Here is a 20,118-nt window from a genome sequence, read left to right as displayed (position 1 = left end):
CTAGGGGGGGGGAGAGAGAGAGGGAGGGAAAGAGAGAGGGGAGAGAGAGACTGGGTTCAAACACAGGTATCCTATTATCCAACTGAGCTAAAGCCTAGGCATTAGCTCAGGGAGCAAATGCAAGTCTTCATGTCTCAGGCAAGGTTACTCATCACATGTTAAAGAACCATCTCCATTACACCTGCAAAGCCTTACTCTTTACTGCACAGCATAAGGCATGGCTTAGCAAGGACTGATTGAAACAAGTCTATGTACTTTGTTTTATGGTGTAATCAGAGTGGATTCATTATGAGTTCTGTTGAGGAACTGTATCTGTCTGGATTCCGGAAGCCTGGAATCACAGGGTGTAAAACAGGGGACTTTGGCCAAAGGGAATTGCTGTGTCTTGTGAGTGACTGATGCTTCTGAAACAGCACTGGACTGAATAGCACAGACGGGAATGCACAGAAGACCTCTCCACTCTGGTAAGGATATTAATGAATATATCTCTGGATAACGAACGGTTAACTGTTCGTTATGCTGGTCCAATGTGGCTCAGTTGGTAGAGCATGGAGCTTGCAACACCAGGGTTTTGGCTTCGATTCACACAGGGGACCAGTATGAAAATGTATGCATTCACTACCGTAAGTCGCTCTGGATAAGATCGTCTGCTAAATGACTGAAATGTAAATGGTATCTTCATGTTTATCTGTTGTGCGTTTCTGTGAGATCTTAATAACTCAGATTGAGTCACAGACAGTCTTGCTAAGTGTAGTGATCGAGTATGTGTTAGCTATTGCTAGAGTGTGCAAACGTCGGATTGCATAGCAAAGGACTTGTGTATGTAGAAGACGTACCGGGATATAAACAGTATACCTGTGACCCTTTAGTATGTGGTGTACGGGTGTTCCAGTGGTAAACAGGTGTTCCAGTGGTAAACGGGTGTTCCAGTGGTAAACAGGTATTCCAGTGGTAAACAGGTGTTCCAGTGGTAAACAGGTGTTCCAGTGGTAAACGGGTGTTCCAGTGGTAAACAGGTGTTCCAGTGGTAAACAGGTGTTCCAGTGGTAAACAGGTGTTCCAGTGGTAAACAGGTTTAGTCAGTGACCACAGTATTCCGGATAGTAGCTCATATCCCACTTAAGGTCTTATTGGGGTTAAGCTGTTTACATGGACCTTTGATATCCCTCTCATGAGTATCCCTGTATCCATGAATCAACAGAATATTCCTAATTTAAGTATATGGGTTAAATGGAATAGTAACTGAAATATGGACACTGACTGTAGGCCTATAACCTCTCACATGTAGCGTAATATATAATGAACTCCTGCAGAATTATGCATTTCTTGCAGTGAAATTATGCAACACATTTCTATTTTGTCTTGGGGACAGGAGTGGAGAAATATGATTTATTTCTTTCAGAATCTCTCGAGAAAATGCGAATGCGCGTGTAATGTGTTATCTTTGACACTGATATGCAAGCAGACAGTATTTCAACCACATAAAATATGCACCCAAGAAGAACTGAAGTCTTATCAGAAACGTGTTTCCTAATTTTCTCAGCTCTCCATTTCCTTAAAACCGGTCGAACTGATGACATTTGGACATTTTGTACAGGACCAATCTTTCCATTGTTTTGGAGTTATTGCGTTTTCTCCCCGGTCCCTGAACGAAACAGACAACTTTACGGGTGTTAACTAGATTACTAATGCATTCATTCCATCGATCTAAGACATTATTCTGGTGAGCACTACTTTTATTTAGTCTTCTGGGGCAACAAGCTATGACAGAAGAGAAGCTGCATGTATCAAACTATAGTTAACAAACAAATGGCCTACGAAATGTCGGAAATTATAATATGGCCTACCAAATGTCATAAATTATAAGCAGAAACTTGTCTAAATTAGGGGTGAAAGTAGTAAATTAGTAAATTAATTATAGTAGGCTAAATTATTATGGAATTATTATGTTGGATCGAACTGCGCAGGTAGCCATTTTTTTGAAGTGATTTTTATTGACAATCAGACGAAAACGTCATCACACAACACCCCATGATATGTGAAACTGAGCCTGTGCAGACCGCAAAAACAACAGTAAACGGGATAAGATGTTTAAATGCCACAGTATCCCATCTTAGTTCAGCATATCCCAGCCATCTTAAATGGGTTTCTCATAACCAGGATACAAGCTTTTTCGGGTTATTGTAAACGGGATATGATGTTTATATGCTTCAACTCAAAAACAGAATACTTGAGTATCCCGAATAATAACCGGCTATTGGCGTGCATGTAAACGTGGTCAGTGGTCAACAGGTGTAGTCAGTGGTCAACAGGTGTTCCAGTGGTAAACAGGTGTTCCAGTGGTCAACGGGTGTTCCAGTGGTAAACAGGTGTTCCAGTGGTAAACGGGTGTTCCAGTGGTAAACAGGTGTTCCAGTGGTAAACAGGTGTTCCAGTGGTCAACAGGTGTTCCAGTGGTAAACAGGTGTTCCAGTGGTAAACAGGTGTTCCAGTGGTGAACAATTGTAGTCAGTGGTGGTAGCCTGTAACTGTTCTGTCAAAGCATTGAGGCCCATTAAACATTAACAGGATCATATGACAGACAGTGTGTGGTGACAAGCTGTGGAACCATCCCCCTCGTGTAACAGTAACGTCTCCCTCTACTTTTAGTGGCACTGTGGACCTACTGTCAGCTTTAATATATTTCTGGTAAAAAAAACTCTCTCCAAATACACTTTCATTTTAGTAATCTAACCCGAGGAGGAGCCAATCACTTTCCTTGTGTGTTTCTTTGTTATAATGTAACTCAGAGATATTCATATTAATGTGTTTACGCCAGTGGAAACAGTCAAATAAAGAACTCCGTCTTTGATGCCACCTGACTTTACTGCCAGTCCAATCAGATGCTGAGGTTGCCTGAGGTATCGCCATGGAGATGATGAACACCCTGAGGAGGAGCCAATCACTGAAGAGCCTGTCTGGATCTGGGGTTTTGGAGAGGTCATGGGTCACATCAAAGTCCTCTCTCTGGGACAACAAGAAGTCTGTCTCTCAGCTTGTACAACAGTAAGTTTAAAGGCTACTCAGTGTCTGCTAGCTCACCATAAACAACAACACACCCTCACACCGACAGATCTAATAACATAGTTCATATGTTATATTAGATTTTGTTCATATGTTATATTAGATCATACAGTACCAGTCAAAAGTTTGGACACACCTACTCATTCAAGGGTTTTTCTTTATTTTTTACTATTTTCTACATTGTAGAATAATAGTGAAGACATCAAAACTATGAAATAACACATATGGAATCATGTAGTAACCAAAAAAGTGTTAAACAAATGTTATATTTGAGAGTCTTCAAAGTAGCCACCCTTTGGCTTGATGACAGCTTTGCACACTCTTGGCATTCTCTCAACCAGCTTCACCTGGAATGCTTTTCCAACATTCTTGAAGGAGTTCCCACATATGCTGAGCACTTGTTGGCTGCTTTTCCTTCACTCTGCGATCCAACTCATCCCAAACCATCTCAATTGGGTTGAGGTCATCCTACACCATCACACCTCCTCCTCCATGCTTCACGGTGGGAACTACACATGCAGAGATCTTCCGTTCACCTACTCTGCGTCTCACAAAGACACAGCAGTTGGAACCAAAAATCTCACATTTGGACTCATCAGACCAAAGGACAGATTTCCACTGGTCTAATGTCCATTGCTCGTGTTTCTTGGCCCAAACAAGTCTCTTCTTCTTATTGGTGTCCTTTAGTAGTGGTTTCTTTGCAGCAATTCGACCATGAAGGCCTGATTCATGCAGTCTCCTCTGAACAGTTGATCTTGAGATGTGTCTGTTACTTGAAATCTATGAAGCATTTATTTGGGCAGCAATTTCTGAGTCTGGTAACTCTAATGAACTTATCCTCTGTAGCAGAGGTAACTCTGGGTTTTCCATTCCTGTGGCGGTCCTCATGAGAGCCAGTTTCATCATAGGTCTTGATGGTTTTTGCGACTGCAGTTGAAGAAACTTTCAAAGTTCTTGAAATTTTCCGTATTGACTGACCTTCATGTCTTAAAGTAATGATGAACTGTCATTTCTCTTTCCTTATTTGAGCGGTTCTTGCCATAATATGTAGGTGAACGGATGATCTCTGCATGTGTAGTTCCCACCGTGAAGCATGGAGGAGGAGGTGTGATGGTGTAGGATGACCTCAACCCAATTGAGATGGTTTGGGATGAGTTGGATCGCAGAGTGAAGGAAAAGCAGCCAACAAGTGCTCAGCATATGTGGGAACTCCTTCAAGAATGTTGGAAAAGCATTCCAGGTTAAGCTGGTTGAGAGAATGCCAAGAGTGTGCAAAGCTGTCATCAAGCCAAAGGGTGGCTACTTTGAAGACTCTCAAATATAAAATTTGTTTAACACTTATTTGGTTACTACATGATTCCATAGGTGTTATTTAATAGTTTTGATGTCTTCACTATTATTCTACAATGTAGAAAATAATAAAAAATAAAGAAAAACCCTTGAATGAATAGGTGTGTCCAAACTTTTGACTGGTACTGTAGGTGCATGTGTAATAAAATATACTTTTAACCAAGTTGATGGAACAGAGATGGCTTGATGATCTATGCTTGCCTGAGCCCTGAAGACCTGTGTTAGCACTAACCCAAGCTTTAGCTCAGTGAGCTAACATGGTCGTGAGTCATGGATTCAATATTTCAATGGTGTTTGCAGCCAGAACACTTGACCTGAGTAGGAAAAACTCATGACCCTAAATATAGCCTAGGCTTTAATAACCCCCTTTCTTTATTGACAGGTACCAGAGCTGTGTGGAACTAAGCACCTCTGAATCCAATCAAGACAAGCGGAAGGTTTGTAATGTGTGTTGAGATTTTCAAAGGAACTCTAGAAAGGAGCTTTTAATAGTTGCTTAAATAAAATTATATGTTTTTAATGTTGAGCGATGGGTTGCGCCTTTTCCTTTTCAATAAATTAACTTTAGATAAAGTTTTCTTGAATTTGATTACTTACTGATCAATAATATATCCACCTCTCTCCCAGGTCTCCCTGTCCCTGTTCTGTTCCTCCAGAGAAGAGATGTCAGTAGGCCTAGTTTCCCCTTGGAGGAGGTTAGAGAGCCGGGGGGACCATGTGGACCGTTTGGGTACTGGCTCTGGTTCTCTCCTGCTGTCCCGGAGTCGCTCCATGGACTATCTTCCCCAGCGGGACCGGGCTCCGGAAGGGACCAGCGCACTGCGAGCCCTGTTCGAGTCCAAGGCCACCCTGCAGAAGGACTTCTCCAGCTCCCCCAGGCTGAATGTAGCCTCTCCAGCCAGCAGGGTGGAGGTGGTGGAGGCAGGGATTCAGTCTAGTGAGAAGGAGAAAGAGCGCCCTCTGGGGGCGAGGAGGGGTTACAGCACTGAAGGGACTCTTGGGAGGAAGGACAACGCTCAGGTGTGTGTGTGTTTATTTATTTATGCGATTAGTGTAAATTCAACCATTTGTTTCATAAAGCTACTCTCTCTCTCTTGAAAAAGTTTCTCTGCATAAAGTAAATTCCCCTTTTCTTAATCTCAATGTTAATGTTTTTTTTTTTTTCCAGCGTGCTGTTCAGAGCGATAGGAGGAAGACCATAAGTGGTGTCCCAGAGTCCTACGTCAGGGGTTCCAGAGATACACCACAGGGTGAGTAGTAGGACCAAATCACACACACACACACACACACACACACACACACACACGCACGCACGCACACACACACACACACACACACACACACACACACACACACACACACACACACACACACACACACACACACACACACACACACACACACACACACACACACACACACACACACACACACACACACACACACACACACACACACACACACACACACACACACACACACACACACACACACACACAACTACAGTCAGTGTGCAATATACTGGAAATGACAGAGGGGTGAGATGGAAACACGCTAATGCATCACTACGGTCACTGGGTTATTATAACAGTCAGCATGACATGGCACAACGGAGGGGCAACCCCGCCAACATTAGGTCATCGCCTTCCCTGGGGGAACTGTTCACTGCCTAGGTGTCCTGTGACTATAAAAACAGCTTGGAATCAAACCCTTGTCCCCCCCCCACGATGATTCCCGCTATACATGCAACACTGACGTCAATATTGGTGTTTGTGTAGGTTAACAATCAAGACGTCCCTTTTTACTTCCTGTGTGATAGTTTTCTGGCATACTCTACAGTAATACCAAAATATAGGTATATCTCATAAAGAGTGAATGATACTGACAGAATATCCATTTGTCTAGGGTGGAGGGCATCCAAAGTCACACACACACACACACACACACACACACACACACACACACACACACACACACACACACACACACACACACACACACACCAGTCATCTAGTGAGTGAAGCAGTCTTAAGTTGCCACCGAGTCAGAATGCCAGGGCCACAGCATGGCGGCCATGTTATAAATATCTCTCTGTAATCCCGACACGTCACAGCCTCAGCATGCCTCCAGAAAGCAGAAACCCATTAGGTAAACAGCAGCCCCATGGTTCCTGGACCAACACCAGGGTTCAAACACTATTTGTAATCTTTCAAAGACTTTGAGAGGTTTGCTTTAACCTGCCTGGAGTGCCAGATAGGCGGGGTTTGCAGTTCTGGGACTATTCTATTGGTTGATTAAGCCAGGCAAACTCAATCAAGAACAGATAAGGTATTTGAAAGGATTTCAAATAGTGTTTGAACCCAGGTGCGACTGGCCCTGGGAGCTCTATGAAGCTATATACAGAGTAGGATGTAGATTTGTAGACACATAACTATGCAGCTCCGCACACATGCTCAAAACAGGGAGTGTCGCAGTGCTTGCTGGTATAACCGTGACGCAGCCGGTATGGCCGCGAACCTCCGTAGAGGTGACATATTTCCAGGATATCGTCTATGACTCTGTGACCTGGTGATGTGTCTGGGATCACCTTTGTGACAGAGAATCTGTCAGGAATGTGATTCACATTTACATTTTAGTCATTTAGCAGACGCTCTAATCCAGAGCGATTTACAGTTAGCGAGTGCATGCATTATTTTTTTTTATTTTTCATACTGGCCCCCCGTGGGAATCGAACCCACAACCCTGGCATTGGAAATGCCATGCTCTACCAACTGAGCTACATCCCTGTGATTGACAGAAAGATCCTCAGAGATCCTAAGAGTTTTAACTTTGAGTTTCGCTGTTAGTGACAAAAACGGCTGTGAGGGAGACACAAGAAAACAAAGTAGATGTGGGTCCCAAGTGATCTTGGGCAACATATCATCACCCCCAAAAATGTCAGGAGAATGTCAGGACACCAATACTTATAAAATACTTTCTCTGATAAAGATATCTCCATTCCTCAAGCATATGAATCACCTCAGAGTCTCTACTCTTCATAATCTCCTCTTTTAGTTTTTATTAGCAAATACTGCAATAAAGCACCTGAGAGCTAATCATATTTCAGTCTACATTATCAATGTGCCACTTGACCAAAATAGCAGTTGCACAGCAGTTGACTGTTTTGTTTTTGTATCGTCTTGCCAAGCGCCCACTGAGCACCTGATAACATCACTAGGACTGCATATCCCTCTCCATGCAGTACCTAGTATAGGGGGTGATTATGGGTGTAGCTATGGGAATGGGAGGAGGGGTGAGGAAAGGGGTGACGGTATCGCTATGGCAATGGGAGGGGGTGTTAGGAGGGGTGAGGTGACGTATCTCTATTGTAATGGGAGGAGGGGGGTGATGTATCGCTATGGCATGGGGGAGGGGGGTTAGGAGGGGTGAGGTGACGTATCTCTATTGTAATGGGAGGAGGGGGGTGATGGTATCGCTATGGCAATGGGAGGAGGGGGGTTAGGAGGGGTGAGGTGACGTATCTCTATTGTAATGGGAGGAGGGGGTGAGGATGAGGGGTGACAGTGTGAGGAGGGGGTGAGGAGGGGTGAGGAGGGGTGACAGTGTGAGGAGGGGGTGCCCTAGTCCAGTCTCTCAGTGACTAACAGAGAGGATTGACTCAGTCCTAAATTATAGTGACTGCCCAACCCACTGCCCCCCAACACACCGCCACCCACCCTCCCAAAATAGACCCAACGTTCCCAGCGGGGGGGCAGCAGTCCTGATAAAAATCAGCTGTCACTACTAGCCACAGGACTAGAGACTAAAGAGAGGCACAGTGACACGACAGGCAGACAGAGAGCCACACACAGAGAGAGAGAGAGAGAGAGAGAGGGGAACAGCTACAGACACAGTCTTAAAGGGCTAACACTACCAGAGAAACACAGACCATCCTACAGCCATCACAGGAACTGTCTCAGCCGACAACCAGCGGTTTGATCTGTATTCAGAGAGACAACCACAGCAGGAGAATAACAACTACACTGGCTGTACTGTTTGTAAGTATTATGGATTCAGTTACAGAAGGTGTTTATTCTAAATGAATGGGTGCTGTAGATTTTATTGTTTTGTTCCGGTCGACGAGGAGGCTTTGTAGCATCATGTCAATAAGACAAAAGATGCCAGTGAGTAAAATTAGGATGGGGATATGTGGATATGGGGACATGGGGACATGGGGAGATGGGATATGGGGATATGTGGATATGGGGATATGTGGATATGGGGATATGGGGATATGGGGATATGTGGATATGGGGATATGGGGATACAGGGATATGTGGATATGGGGATATGTGCACACGGGATATGTGGATATGGGGATATGTGGATATGGGGATATGGGGATATGGGGATATGTGGATATGGGGATATGGGGATATGTGGATATGGGGATTTTCGGCAAAGGAAATAACTAATCAGTAATGCTTTGAGTTTAGCCTGAAGTGCTTTGCTGTCATCAACACTGTACAACACAAAAATATAAATAATTTAGCCTAACATACATTGCCTGTCCATTTAATGTTGTCTGCTTCAAAGTTAAGTCTGCAGAGTTTAGTATAATTAATTAATCAAAATCTCTTTCATATAATAGCAAATATTAATACGAAAAAGGAAAAGTCTACATGACAACTTAATCTTAACTGATGGGTCATAGTCACCTCTAATGGATCAAATCCTGCCCCCAGACCTCCCTGTCTTTGTCACACACTAATATCTTATGTGTGTGTGTGTGTGTGTGTGCGTGCGTGCGTGTGCATATATGCACACACTTAGGAGTCAAATTAAGAAGGCTATATGCAGCCAGCCAGCCACCCACCCAAGGTCATGGAACCAAGTGTCTTAGAGTTTTTCCCATGGGCCATCTTTGCAATTTCTTAAGTGAGTGGCTATCGTCTCTCAGACCCTAATCCTTAGATAAGACAAGAATGGAGGGTCAGAGGTCATGGTTGACCAATCACCGACCTCCTCTCTGGAAACCTAAACGCATCATGATAGAGTTGATGTGGAATCAGCACAGTGAGAACGATAGTAATAGCATCACAATGTATTTTATTTCATTTCTTTTTCTTGTTTTTAATTTGGATGACGGTTGGTATCGATTCCATTTATAAATCTGCCAATTCAGGAGATGTATCGAAATCCCAATTCAAGATTTCAGGAAATGTTCTATTTTTAAGGTCTTTTGGAATTTTCCTAGACAACCATTTTGTAAACCGGTAGTAGTTTTATGACCTGTCTGTGAATCTGTGGGCTACAATCGAAAGCAGCTGAGCTGGTTGGTTGGGGACAAATACCTACTGCGTTTATGCATGATTTGGACAGCTGTCAGTAGTGCAAAAGCCCCACATTGCTGATCTGCTAATAGCTTCTCTCTCCATTCCTGTGGAGATTGAGGAGAGGATAGCCAGACTGGAAGAGGGGTAGCCAGGCCCCTAAAAGGTGTCTGACTGTGGAAATAACTCAAAGCCAGCTAGCTAGCGAACATGTTAAAGAATGCTGATATGCAGCTACTTCAGTTGAGATTCATAGAATTGTCCATAGTTGGATTTTTCATGTTTCCTCCTCTGTGCAGCGGCAAAAGTCAGCTATGCTCTGTCAGAAGGGAAATCAGCAGGAAGCACTCGTTGATTACATTAATGGATGTCACTAGTTACCACAGCCACATAATAAAAATGGGTTATATCGTAGAAATTAATGAAAACAAAAATGTAAGGTTAGGGTTAGGCATAAGGTTAGCAGTGTGGTTAAGGTTAGGGTGAAGGTTAGGTTTAAAATCATATTTTAAGAAGAAATTTTTCAGAAATAGGTGGGGTTTATGACTCTGTGGCTGTGGTAACTAGTGATGACTGAAACACTAAGCGCTACCAAGAAAACACTATTGTTTTCCCCCCAAATTACCTCTCATCTTATCAACTTAACTTATTAACACCTGATCAATAAACATCAAAAACACGTTAATTATTACCATATTCCCAGGAAGTGTTCAAATTTAAAGTGTGAGTTTATCAATTAGCGTGGGTCAAAGGACCTAACCAACAATGACCAACACCTCATCAATAGCTGATCAATAAGCATCAATAACACATGCGTTATTATCGTGTTCCCAGTAAGTGTTCAACTTGACCCTGGCACTTCTCTGGGGTTATAACCTCATCCACAGCCTCGCGTGACGTTATGTTGTCTCATTCTATCTGCTCACCCAGCTATGGAAAATGCTTTAAGTCCCGACTCGTGAGTGGCGCCAGTTAGCTGGCCCAATCCTTTTGTCCGGCAAGAGCTTACTGCGTGAATAAAACGGACAGAGGTATGTTCGAATCTGGCCTTTAGTTAGAGATGATGGGTTTATCCAGCGGGTCCCAGGGACTACTGCTGACCCCTGTCAAAGCACGCCTGCAGGGGAGGCTTAGCTTCTGTTGTCTGGACTGACAGAACAGCGTGAAAATGCTCGGAGGCTATAGGCCCTGGTCTACACTCACTAGGGCTGGTGGTATTCAGTGGTTGGGGCTGCTATTGTTTCAACGCTTATTTCGAACTTGGGGATGATGTTTTTTGTAGTTGACGCTACTGTAGATGTTTGCCTCAATATATTTTCTATGTGCCTGTAGTGAATGGGGGCATCTTGTGGCACACAAAGCCAACCAAAACACAGACGCAGGCTATAAAACACCACTCAACACATTTTGTGTTTCAAATAGGAAAACTAGGATGTTCAGATAGAATTGCAAGCATTCTAACATTCTAGTGTTCGTGCCACAGTCCCCACGGCGACAGCCATAGATAGATTCCATTCAGGCATTCTTCTGACCTGTTGTGTTTTTGGTCAGGTATGGATGGCTGGGATGGAGGTGAGTCACACCAACAATGTTGCTCAAAACAATCAGGGGTCACTCCAGCTGAGCTAGCAGTTGTCGTTTTTGTTTCTTCCTCCAGGTCGTGATGGTCAGGCCATGGAATGGTGTTTGTTGAGGGTCTAAGGCAACTGGTGGCAGGCTGTAGCTACAGTGTGTGAGGCAGGGCGTTTGGTTTGTCATCCAGAAGGACCAGAGCATCCATTAATCTTTAGTTTTTGCTACTGTGTAGATCCTTTCTCTGGAGCTGGTTAGGACTTAGGCCTACCCATTCATTAAACATAAATGACTAATATAATATGTTAAAGGCATGTTTTTTTATAAGTGTATATTTTCCATTATTTTAGCAACAATATGTATTTTTTTTTTCTGTAACAACTGATGATGCAATAACACTTGATAATGCATTTATTACATTGTTGCAAGTTACATTATTTTTTTGTTTTGTTCTAAGGTCAATTATTTTGCAGAGTCGGTCCTGATTGGCACATAAAGGCCCATGTCTGAGAGGGAATAGTTTCCACAGTGTAACAATAGTGAACAGATAGGATAGCCACACATACCAACACCACCCAGCTATATATATACACACTCCATTATCAGCCAACGTGGCATAGCCAACGACAGAGGCACAGCTTATTAAAGCTGTGCGGTGCATAGCATACCAATGGGGCACAGGAATATCACTGTCCTTATCACTGTGAATGTGGGTCACTGCACTTTTAAACACTGACTGTTACCATACTGTGTGTAAATCAACAAAAAGTGTCTGCTATGATATTAAATGTCCAATGCAGCCGTTTAAAATAAAAAAATATCAATATCAAATCCTTTTCTGGGTAACAATTAAGTACCTTACTGTGATTGTTTTCAATAAAAAAATTGTCAAAAAGAAACAAAAATAGCTTCTTAGCAAAGAGCAATTTCTCTAGCAAGAATTTTGCTAGGACTATCTGGGAGTGGTCTGAGCGGGGAGGGGAAAACTGAAAACTAGCTGTTCATTGGCAGAGAGGTTTGGAACTCTCTTTCTTATGGGTCTAAATCTCCATCCTACCAAAACAGGCTGAAATTTCAGGCGGTCTTTATAAACCGCTCTTACACTAATAGGGAATTATAATAATTTTCACAATTTCACATTATTATTCCTAACCTCATAGTGTCTAAACATCTATAAAACACAGGACAATCACGTTTTTGACTGCAATGGACCTTTTAAACAACCATACATTTCATACCTTTCAATCATGTGCTAATTTTCCAGTCATTTGTCTTTTAATAATTCAAATTGTGTTATACTACAGAGAAGAAACACTGGTCTGTTACCAGAGCTGTAGCTATTGGTATAGACTAGGATACAAACTGAGACCCAGATTACATATCCTATTGACAACATTATCAGAAGCATTCATGAAATCAATTCCTAATAAATCAATCTATCTGTGTCTGTGTTGTAGATGACAGGAGGCGTCTCCAGTTGAGTTACAGAGACACCCCGTCAAGACAAGGTCGAGACAGAGAGAGGACCTCCAGCTCAGTGAGAGACAGATCAGCTCTCTACCTGTCAAGAGTAACAGCTGCCGAATCCCCAGGAAGCTCCGCACACACAGTGAGTGCCTGGCATTCCTCCCATTCCTCCACACACCACAAAGACGGACACACATACACGAAATTACTTACACACACACACACACACACACACACACACACACACACACACACACACACACACACACACACACACACACACACACACACAGGGATCAAATGCCCAGGCAGACCATCATTCTCAGGATTCAATATGAGTTGCATTACTTTTCAAGCATACATTTGAACGAACGATTATCTGAATTATAAATTGCTTTGTTTTCATTCAACAGAAATCCAGCAGTTCCTCAGGAAAGAAGACTACAGCCAGCAAGGTATAATATGTCAATCTAACACAATGTGTGAGTGCTGTGAAATTAATATAAAAAAAAAAAAACATCCAACTCAGAGCTGATGGGCAATGGGTTTTGCATAACAATGGTGATGATGGTGGTCACATTAACCATAATTATTATTACCAGAACTCGGTCAAATACATACGGTAAATACTTTAAAATACGTAATCTACCCACATTTTTAACACGGAAGTTATCCTACTTTGTATAAATGTATAATATTGATATGAAAAGCAAAACACAAGGCAATAACAGAAACTGAAAGAAATACCTTGCGTCAAACACTACTCAGTGACTTTAAGACATAAGCATTAGCGCTGCTCTACTAACTGGTGTGAAGTTCGGCTAACCTTAGCTTGAGTGAAGATGGTTTGCTGTGAAAGACATCGAACAAGCACAGAGAAAGGTAAAGTATGGCTCCAATTGCTACATGCATGGCTACCTAACATTTTCTTATACCTGACTAATACTACTCTCTAACCGACTGAACACTGACAATAACACAAAGACCCTACCCTTTTCTCTCTTTTCCAAGATGGCCGACGTAGCCCCAAAAAACAGAGTTTCAGAGGCATGTCACGAGGAAGACGACCTCCCTCTGCCTCCACCTCCCCCTATTCCACCCAGACCTCAGAACTACGAAGAGTCCCCAGCCGCAGGCGGCCCCAACCAAGCCTCCATTCCTGTGCCCCCACCGAAGGAAACCTTCTCGACGTTCTATCAGCAGCGACAGAAGAACGAGCTGAAGAGACTCTTCAAACACATTCACCCAGACCTGAGGGAAAACATCAATGACGTAGTCGATGATGAGCTGGTTGCAGCGATGCAATCCGGAGGCGCCCAGACTGCGGCGGATGCGGGGTACCAGGGAGAGGTCCAGTCCATGAGGTGGATCTTTGAGAACTGGACCCTGGACAACATTGGGGACCACCCCCACATGACCAAGAAGCTTCTGGAAGATGAGACTCTTCAAGGCGGTGATGTTAGAGGAACATCCTCCATGTTCGAGCACTGCATGGTGGACGGAACCCAACAGATTGTCCAAAGGCAGAGTTCAGTCCAAGGGGATGTCAGGACATCGACTTGGCTGTTCGAGACCCAGCCCATGGATACACTCAACAAACTCAAGCCAGAGGAGGGCGAGCTGGTCGAGGCTGTTCTCAAGGAACCGATCCAGATTGGAGACGTGAGTGGAGCTCGGCTGCTTTTCGAATCCAAGCCACTGGATGCCTTAGGCCGCTGTAGCTCTGTAGAGGACCAGAGCTTCCTCAAGCTGAAGTCAGAGCTCCAGGAGCAGAAAGGAGATGTGAGGAAGACAGTGAAGCTCTTCCAGGCCGATCCTTGCTGTGCACTCAGAGACGCAAGCGGCAACATCCACAAGATCAAGTCCATCTGTAGGGAGGAGATCCGTAGCAGCAACATTAGCACGGCACGCTGGCTCTTCGAAACTAAGCCTCTGGACATCATCAACAAGGGGACATCCGGGATGCAGATAATCCGGGGGATATCGCTGGAGGAAGGGCAGAAAGGAGGGGTGGACAGAAAGAGGTGGATGTTTGAGACTCAGCCGTTCAACACCATCCGGGAGGAGGGCATAGAAGACCGGTTTCAGGGGACAGTGGTCGAAGTTGTGCCTGACGCTGATGTTGGGAACAAACTAAAGATGTTTGAGACCCAGCCCTTGGCAGCACTGAAAGGAGACTCAACAGAAGTAGCTCTGGAGAAGGAGGAGATACTTGGAGGAGATGTCAAATCCTCCCTCTGGCTGTTTGAAACTCAACCCATGGAGACATTGAAGGAACACTATGAAGTTGGGCATTTGAAGAAAGTGATCCTTTCTACTGATGAACAAGGAGAAGTCAAAGGCAAAAAGCACATGTTCGAGAACTACGACATTAGAAAAGAGACCTCAGTCGGAGCAGAAATCATAAGTAAAGATCATGAGATTGAGAAGGGTGACGTTAAATCATACAAGCATCTCTTCGAAACAATTCCCCTCTGCAATATCACCCAATCTGAGGAGGAAGTGCTGAACGGAAAGACTGAAAATGACATCACTGCAGGAGATGTGAAAGGAAACAGAGCGCTCTTCGAGACAACACCCTTATATGCGATCAAAGACTGCTCAGGGAATTTCCACGAGGTCACAACTGTCAACAGAGAGGAGTCCATCAAAGGAAGTGTCCAAAATTACAAGTGGATGTTTGAGACCAAGCCCATTGACCAGTTTGAGGAGGGAAAGAAGAACGTTGAGGTTATCAAAGGAATCACCAGGCAGGAGGATAGGTCAGGAGACGTCAAGATGGCCAAGTGGCTCTTTGAGACACAGACCATAGATGGCATCCATTCCAAGTTCAACCAGTCAGAGCAGCAGCAGAATTCAACAGAGCAACAGAAGGAGACTAGGAAAGGTGATGTCAAGACCTGCAAGTGGCTGTTCGAGACTCAGCCTATGGACATTCTGTACGACAAATCAGAAAAGATCCCAGATAAAGAAGAAGAGATTGAGAATACCAACGTGAAGTCTGTCACTTGGCTTTTCGAATCACAGGCTCTGGATAGCATTAAAGACAGTGAGGAGCATAGTTTGAAATTATGCAGTACCATTCAGGATGGTGTCAAGGCTGAGGTTGGTGTGAAAACAGTGAAGCACCTTTTCGAGACAGAGACTTTAGATAGGATAAGGAAGGACACAGACACAGAGCAAGATGTTAGATATGTCAGCGAGTTGCATGTCCAGTCTGGTGATGTCTCTAGGGTCAAGGAGATCTTCGAGTCCAAGTCCTTAGATGAAATAGGTTCAGAGTCTATAAAGGTGTGTGATGAAGACGAAAGCATTCAGAAAGGATCCGTGCGTAAATGCACCTGGCTTTTTGAGAACCGTCCCATCAACGCGATACACGACAAGGAGAAAAATGGCATTCATTGTGTCAACGACATGGAGGGTGGTGACGTCCATAACAAGAAGTTCATATTCGAAACGTTCTCTCTGGACAAGATCCATGATAAAGATCAGTTTCTGGAACACAAGTCGGAATCCGTGGAAAAGCCAGTGAGCAACGTCGATGTCAAGTCCAGCACCATGCTATTTGAGTCCCAGCCACTGTACGCCATTAGAGACAAGGAAGGCCAGTTCCACGAGGTTACCACAGTCCAGAAGGAGGAAGTGATGAGTGGCGATGTGAGAGGAGCTCGGTGGATGTTCGAGACGAAGCCCCTCGATGCCATCAAGGCGGAAAAGGAGATCTACGTGATCCGAGCTGTCACCCAGGAAGATGTAAAGAAGGGTGATGTCAAGTCAGCCAGGTGGAAGTTCGAGACCCAGCCTCTGGACTCCCTAACAGCTAAGGAGGAAGATGAGGAACCCACAGTCAAGGTTGTGGAAGATTTTGGGAACCGAAATGTGAAGCTCAACAAACAGCTCTTCGAGTCCGAACAGTCAGCCAGTAAGAAGTATGTGAGGATGGTTAGTGTGACAGATGTTCAGCAAGGAGATGTCAGGACATCCACCTGGCTCTTTGAAAACCAGCCCATCGACAGGCTGAAGGGAGAACCAGAGGAGCAGGGCCCTGTCCAGACGGTCCACAGAGAAGACAACCAGAAAGGAGAGGTGAAACGCTGCACGTGGCTGTTCGAATCCCAGACGCTGGACAAGATCAAGGATGCTGAATCCAATACGAATGCAGCACAGGTTGTTGAGGAGGAGATCCCAAAAGCAGATGTGAAGAGCACAACCTGGCTGTTCGAGACCACACCCTTAGACAAAATTGTCACAGTTGAAAGTGTGATTGACACGCTGTCTCGTCTACATCAGCTTGAATTCATCCACTCAAGTGGAATCCTAATAGAGGCAAATGAGATCACAAACGTCAACATGGTGAAATACCAGTTTATTAAAACCGAGGGAGCACAGATTCAGAAGGAGGAGATAGTTGAAGGGAACATCAGAAACATCATGCTACAGTTATTGTCCAGATCAACCCTGAAGCCCCAGATCACTCTTCTGAAAGAGGTAGAACAGGGTAAAGTTCACACAACAGTATTAGAAGTCCCAGTCAATCAGCCAGCATCAACTAACCAAGACGAAGATCAAAGTATACAGAAACTCGCTCGGATCATCGAAAGCTTGCTTGTTCAAGATAAGCTGATGAAGAAGGGGATCATCATGCAGGAATCTGAGGGAGGACATGCAGAGATGACCGTTTACTCCCTTCTCTGTCAAACCAAAATGGAGAGTCAAGACATTACAAGGGGAGATGTGAAGTCAACTATAGGCAACCTTTTAGCTACTGCTAACAATCAGAGGACAACCGCTTCATGTAGACTAGATGAAAATGAAAAGGGGAACGTCAACTTATACAGGAGTTGCATTGAGAAAGGAGATCTCCAAAAACTGAAGAGTCTTCAAATAGAGCAATCAGAATTGGATGAACTTGACCTCATGACAAAGGAACAGATTGAGATTGTGCAAGGAGATGTGAAGGAGGCGAAGAAGAATCTTCAGAAACAGAAAGATCAAGTGGAACGTACCATTTCAGATGTCTTACCGGGGGATGTGAAGAACGCCAAAAGAGTCTTTTCAACGGAGGGCTCCATTGACCTTAGTGTTGAAAACTGCATTTCTAAAGAAGAGATCATCCGTGGGGATATCTCCTCAGCTAAGCAGCAACTTGCTTTAAAACACACTCTCTCAGTGGAAAAGGAGGAGATTGTGGCTGGTGACATCAAAGCTACTCTGCAGTCTTTAGAACGTGCAAAGCAGCAGAGTATGCACGTGGAGCGCGAAGTCATAACCCCGGGAACTATCTATGACATGGATCTAGCAACACAGGGGCTGGAATCAGAGGGAAACCAGACACAGAAAGAGGAAATAGTATCGGGAGATGTGAAGGCAGCGAAGCAGTCCCTTGAGCTGGCAAAGAACCAGAGTCTGTGTGTGGAGCGTGACATCATCGTCCCAGGCAAAATATACAATGTCAACATCTCATCTCAAGAACAGAGCTCCACGACAGTGAGGCAGTCTGCGTCTTCGTCAACCTCCAGAAGCCAGCGGATCACGACGACTTTCCGAAAGGTCAGTGACGCAGAAAGAGATCAGGAGACAATTGAGGCTTGCCAACAGGGCTACGTATCAAGGAGTTCAGATGTAATACATGTTAGCGCAGCGGATTCACCGCCAGCAGTCTCCGGCAGCATACAAGCACAAACCCACCCTTATGTAAACTCAGAGTATGGTGATATTGAGAGGATAGGGACAGAAGAGGCAGAAGCAGAAGTGGTGAGAGGAGATGTAAAAGCTGCTATTAGGTCTCTGCACAGTGCTGCGACGGAGCAGAGACCACCAGTAGACAAAGAGGAAATTGTAAGAGGTAACATGCAGATGGCGCTGCAATATCTTGAAAAGTCTAGTGTAAATGTGTCCAAAGGAGACTATAAAGCTGCCATGATATACAGGAACTCAGGTAAAGCTTGTGCAGGGAGCAGTAAGAAAAGGGATGCAGCGACTGTGAAAAATCAGGTTGTTACAGTATCTATGCCTCCATCTGACACTGAATTGTCTCCTTCGGTTTCAGTAACTCTTGGCGAACCGCCAGCCATCGCAGCACAGACTTCGGCAACTGTCACTCTTACAAATCTTGATGAAAACCCTCAAACGCCCTCCACAGAAGCCCTAAGGCCACCTCCACTGCCTCCCAAAGCAAATGAAAAAACACAATACCAGAAGCCGGCTCTACCACCGAAACCACAACGCTTAAAACAAACACCCGGCGATGCAACAGAGAATACCCCTCCTCCAAAAACACCTAGCCCGATCAAAGGTAACCAGCAGAGCCCAGTCATTCCCCCAAAAATGAAAACAGGGAACCCATCTCCCCCTCCTCTGCCTCAGAAACCTTCATCAAATAGACAACAAACCACAAAGGATTCACAACCCAAACTGGCCTCCAATGAAACAGGCAATAGGACATTTATTAATAAAGCAAAGCAATACTTACCTCAGGCCAGTGCTACCAATAACATCCCAGCTGAGGACAAAAAGTCAGTTCAGCTAAAGCAAAAGAGGGAACAGAAAAACATTGGAACAACATTGGAAACTCAAACAATAGCAGTTGACCATAGTTTGGCCATGTCAAACGGCACTGAAAAGGAGATCGACAGAAACGTAATACAGAAAATCAATGCAGCAAAAGAGATCCGAATGTGCATGCAGAGCTACACAGAAGATGGTAATGCACAACAGGAAATAAACATGGGCTTTCAGGTCGCAATCCAAAACTTCGGGGGGAAGGAGAAGAATGTTGTGGACACAGCCCCTGTGCTGCCAAATAAGATCAAAGTGATTAGGGAAAAGGTCAGCCAGGAAAAACAGATCACAAAAATCACCACCACGCAACAGGAGAGAAACCCCCCCACTGTGCAGCAGGGGAGAAACCCCCCCACTGTGCAGCAGGGGAGAACAGATATTCACAATCAGGGCTGCAATACAGATCTCCAAGAACCCTACTCCCCAACCGCAACAGATAGACTTCCAATTATCCAACCTAACAGTGACAAGCTGCCAGGAGGAGCATCCATAACAGTGACAAGCTGCCGGGAGGAGAAACACCAGAAACTGGAGGACAAAGTAGTTCTGAGGAAGAAGAAAGGAAATGTAGAGACAGAGGACCAGCGACGTCAGAGGCTGTCTGTTCACAAAGATGACATCATGAGAGGGAACGTGAAGGCAGCGATGGAGATATTCGAGAATCTGAGGAAACGAGAGGAACTCAAGACAATCCTGTCTCAGGTTCAAGAGATAGAGGGAGAGACCAGGGAAGTGGATGTCAGTTCATTAAAGAGCTTATTCGAGAATGTACCTGCTTGGATAGTCACGCCTT

General features: G+C 44.4%; 1 protein-coding gene and 1 non-coding gene across 4 annotated transcripts; one reads left to right on the top strand and one right to left on the bottom strand.

Annotated features, from left to right (window-relative positions):
- Nucleotides 1–384: 384 nt before the first annotated feature.
- On the top strand, nucleotides 385–19,144 carry xirp1 (xin actin binding repeat containing 1). 3 transcript variants are annotated; one of them, XM_041842409.2, is made up of 9 exons: nucleotides 385–464; nucleotides 2,874–3,045; nucleotides 4,796–4,850; nucleotides 5,041–5,433; nucleotides 5,582–5,663; nucleotides 12,755–12,906; nucleotides 13,178–13,219; nucleotides 13,776–18,314; nucleotides 18,814–19,144. In XM_041842409.2, the coding sequence occupies exons 2-9, from the start codon at nucleotides 2,909–2,911 to the stop codon at nucleotides 18,814–18,816; spliced, it is 5,403 nt and encodes a 1,800-aa protein (XP_041698343.2). In that variant the 5' UTR covers nucleotides 385–464; nucleotides 2,874–2,908; the 3' UTR covers nucleotides 18,817–19,144. The 3 variants fall into 3 exon arrangements, with proteins under 3 accessions (XP_041698343.2, XP_041698344.2, XP_041698345.2); XM_041842410.2 differs by lacking the exon at nucleotides 385–464 and having other exon boundaries at nucleotides 2,628–3,045; XM_041842411.2 differs by lacking the exons at nucleotides 385–464; nucleotides 2,874–3,045; nucleotides 4,796–4,850; nucleotides 5,041–5,433; nucleotides 5,582–5,663 and adding an exon at nucleotides 8,326–8,450.
- trnag-ucc lies at nucleotides 7,126–7,197 on the bottom strand. Its single transcript has one exon. It is a non-coding gene; the product is annotated as a tRNA-Gly (tRNA).
- Nucleotides 19,145–20,118: the final 974 nt, after the last annotated feature.

Source organism: Coregonus clupeaformis, chromosome 21 (assembly GCF_020615455.1).
Source record: "Coregonus clupeaformis isolate EN_2021a chromosome 21, ASM2061545v1, whole genome shotgun sequence".
NCBI lineage: Eukaryota > Metazoa > Chordata > Actinopteri > Salmoniformes > Salmonidae > Coregonus > Coregonus clupeaformis.
Note: the sequence above shows the minus strand (reverse complement) of the source record. Positions and strands in the feature narration are given on the sequence as shown.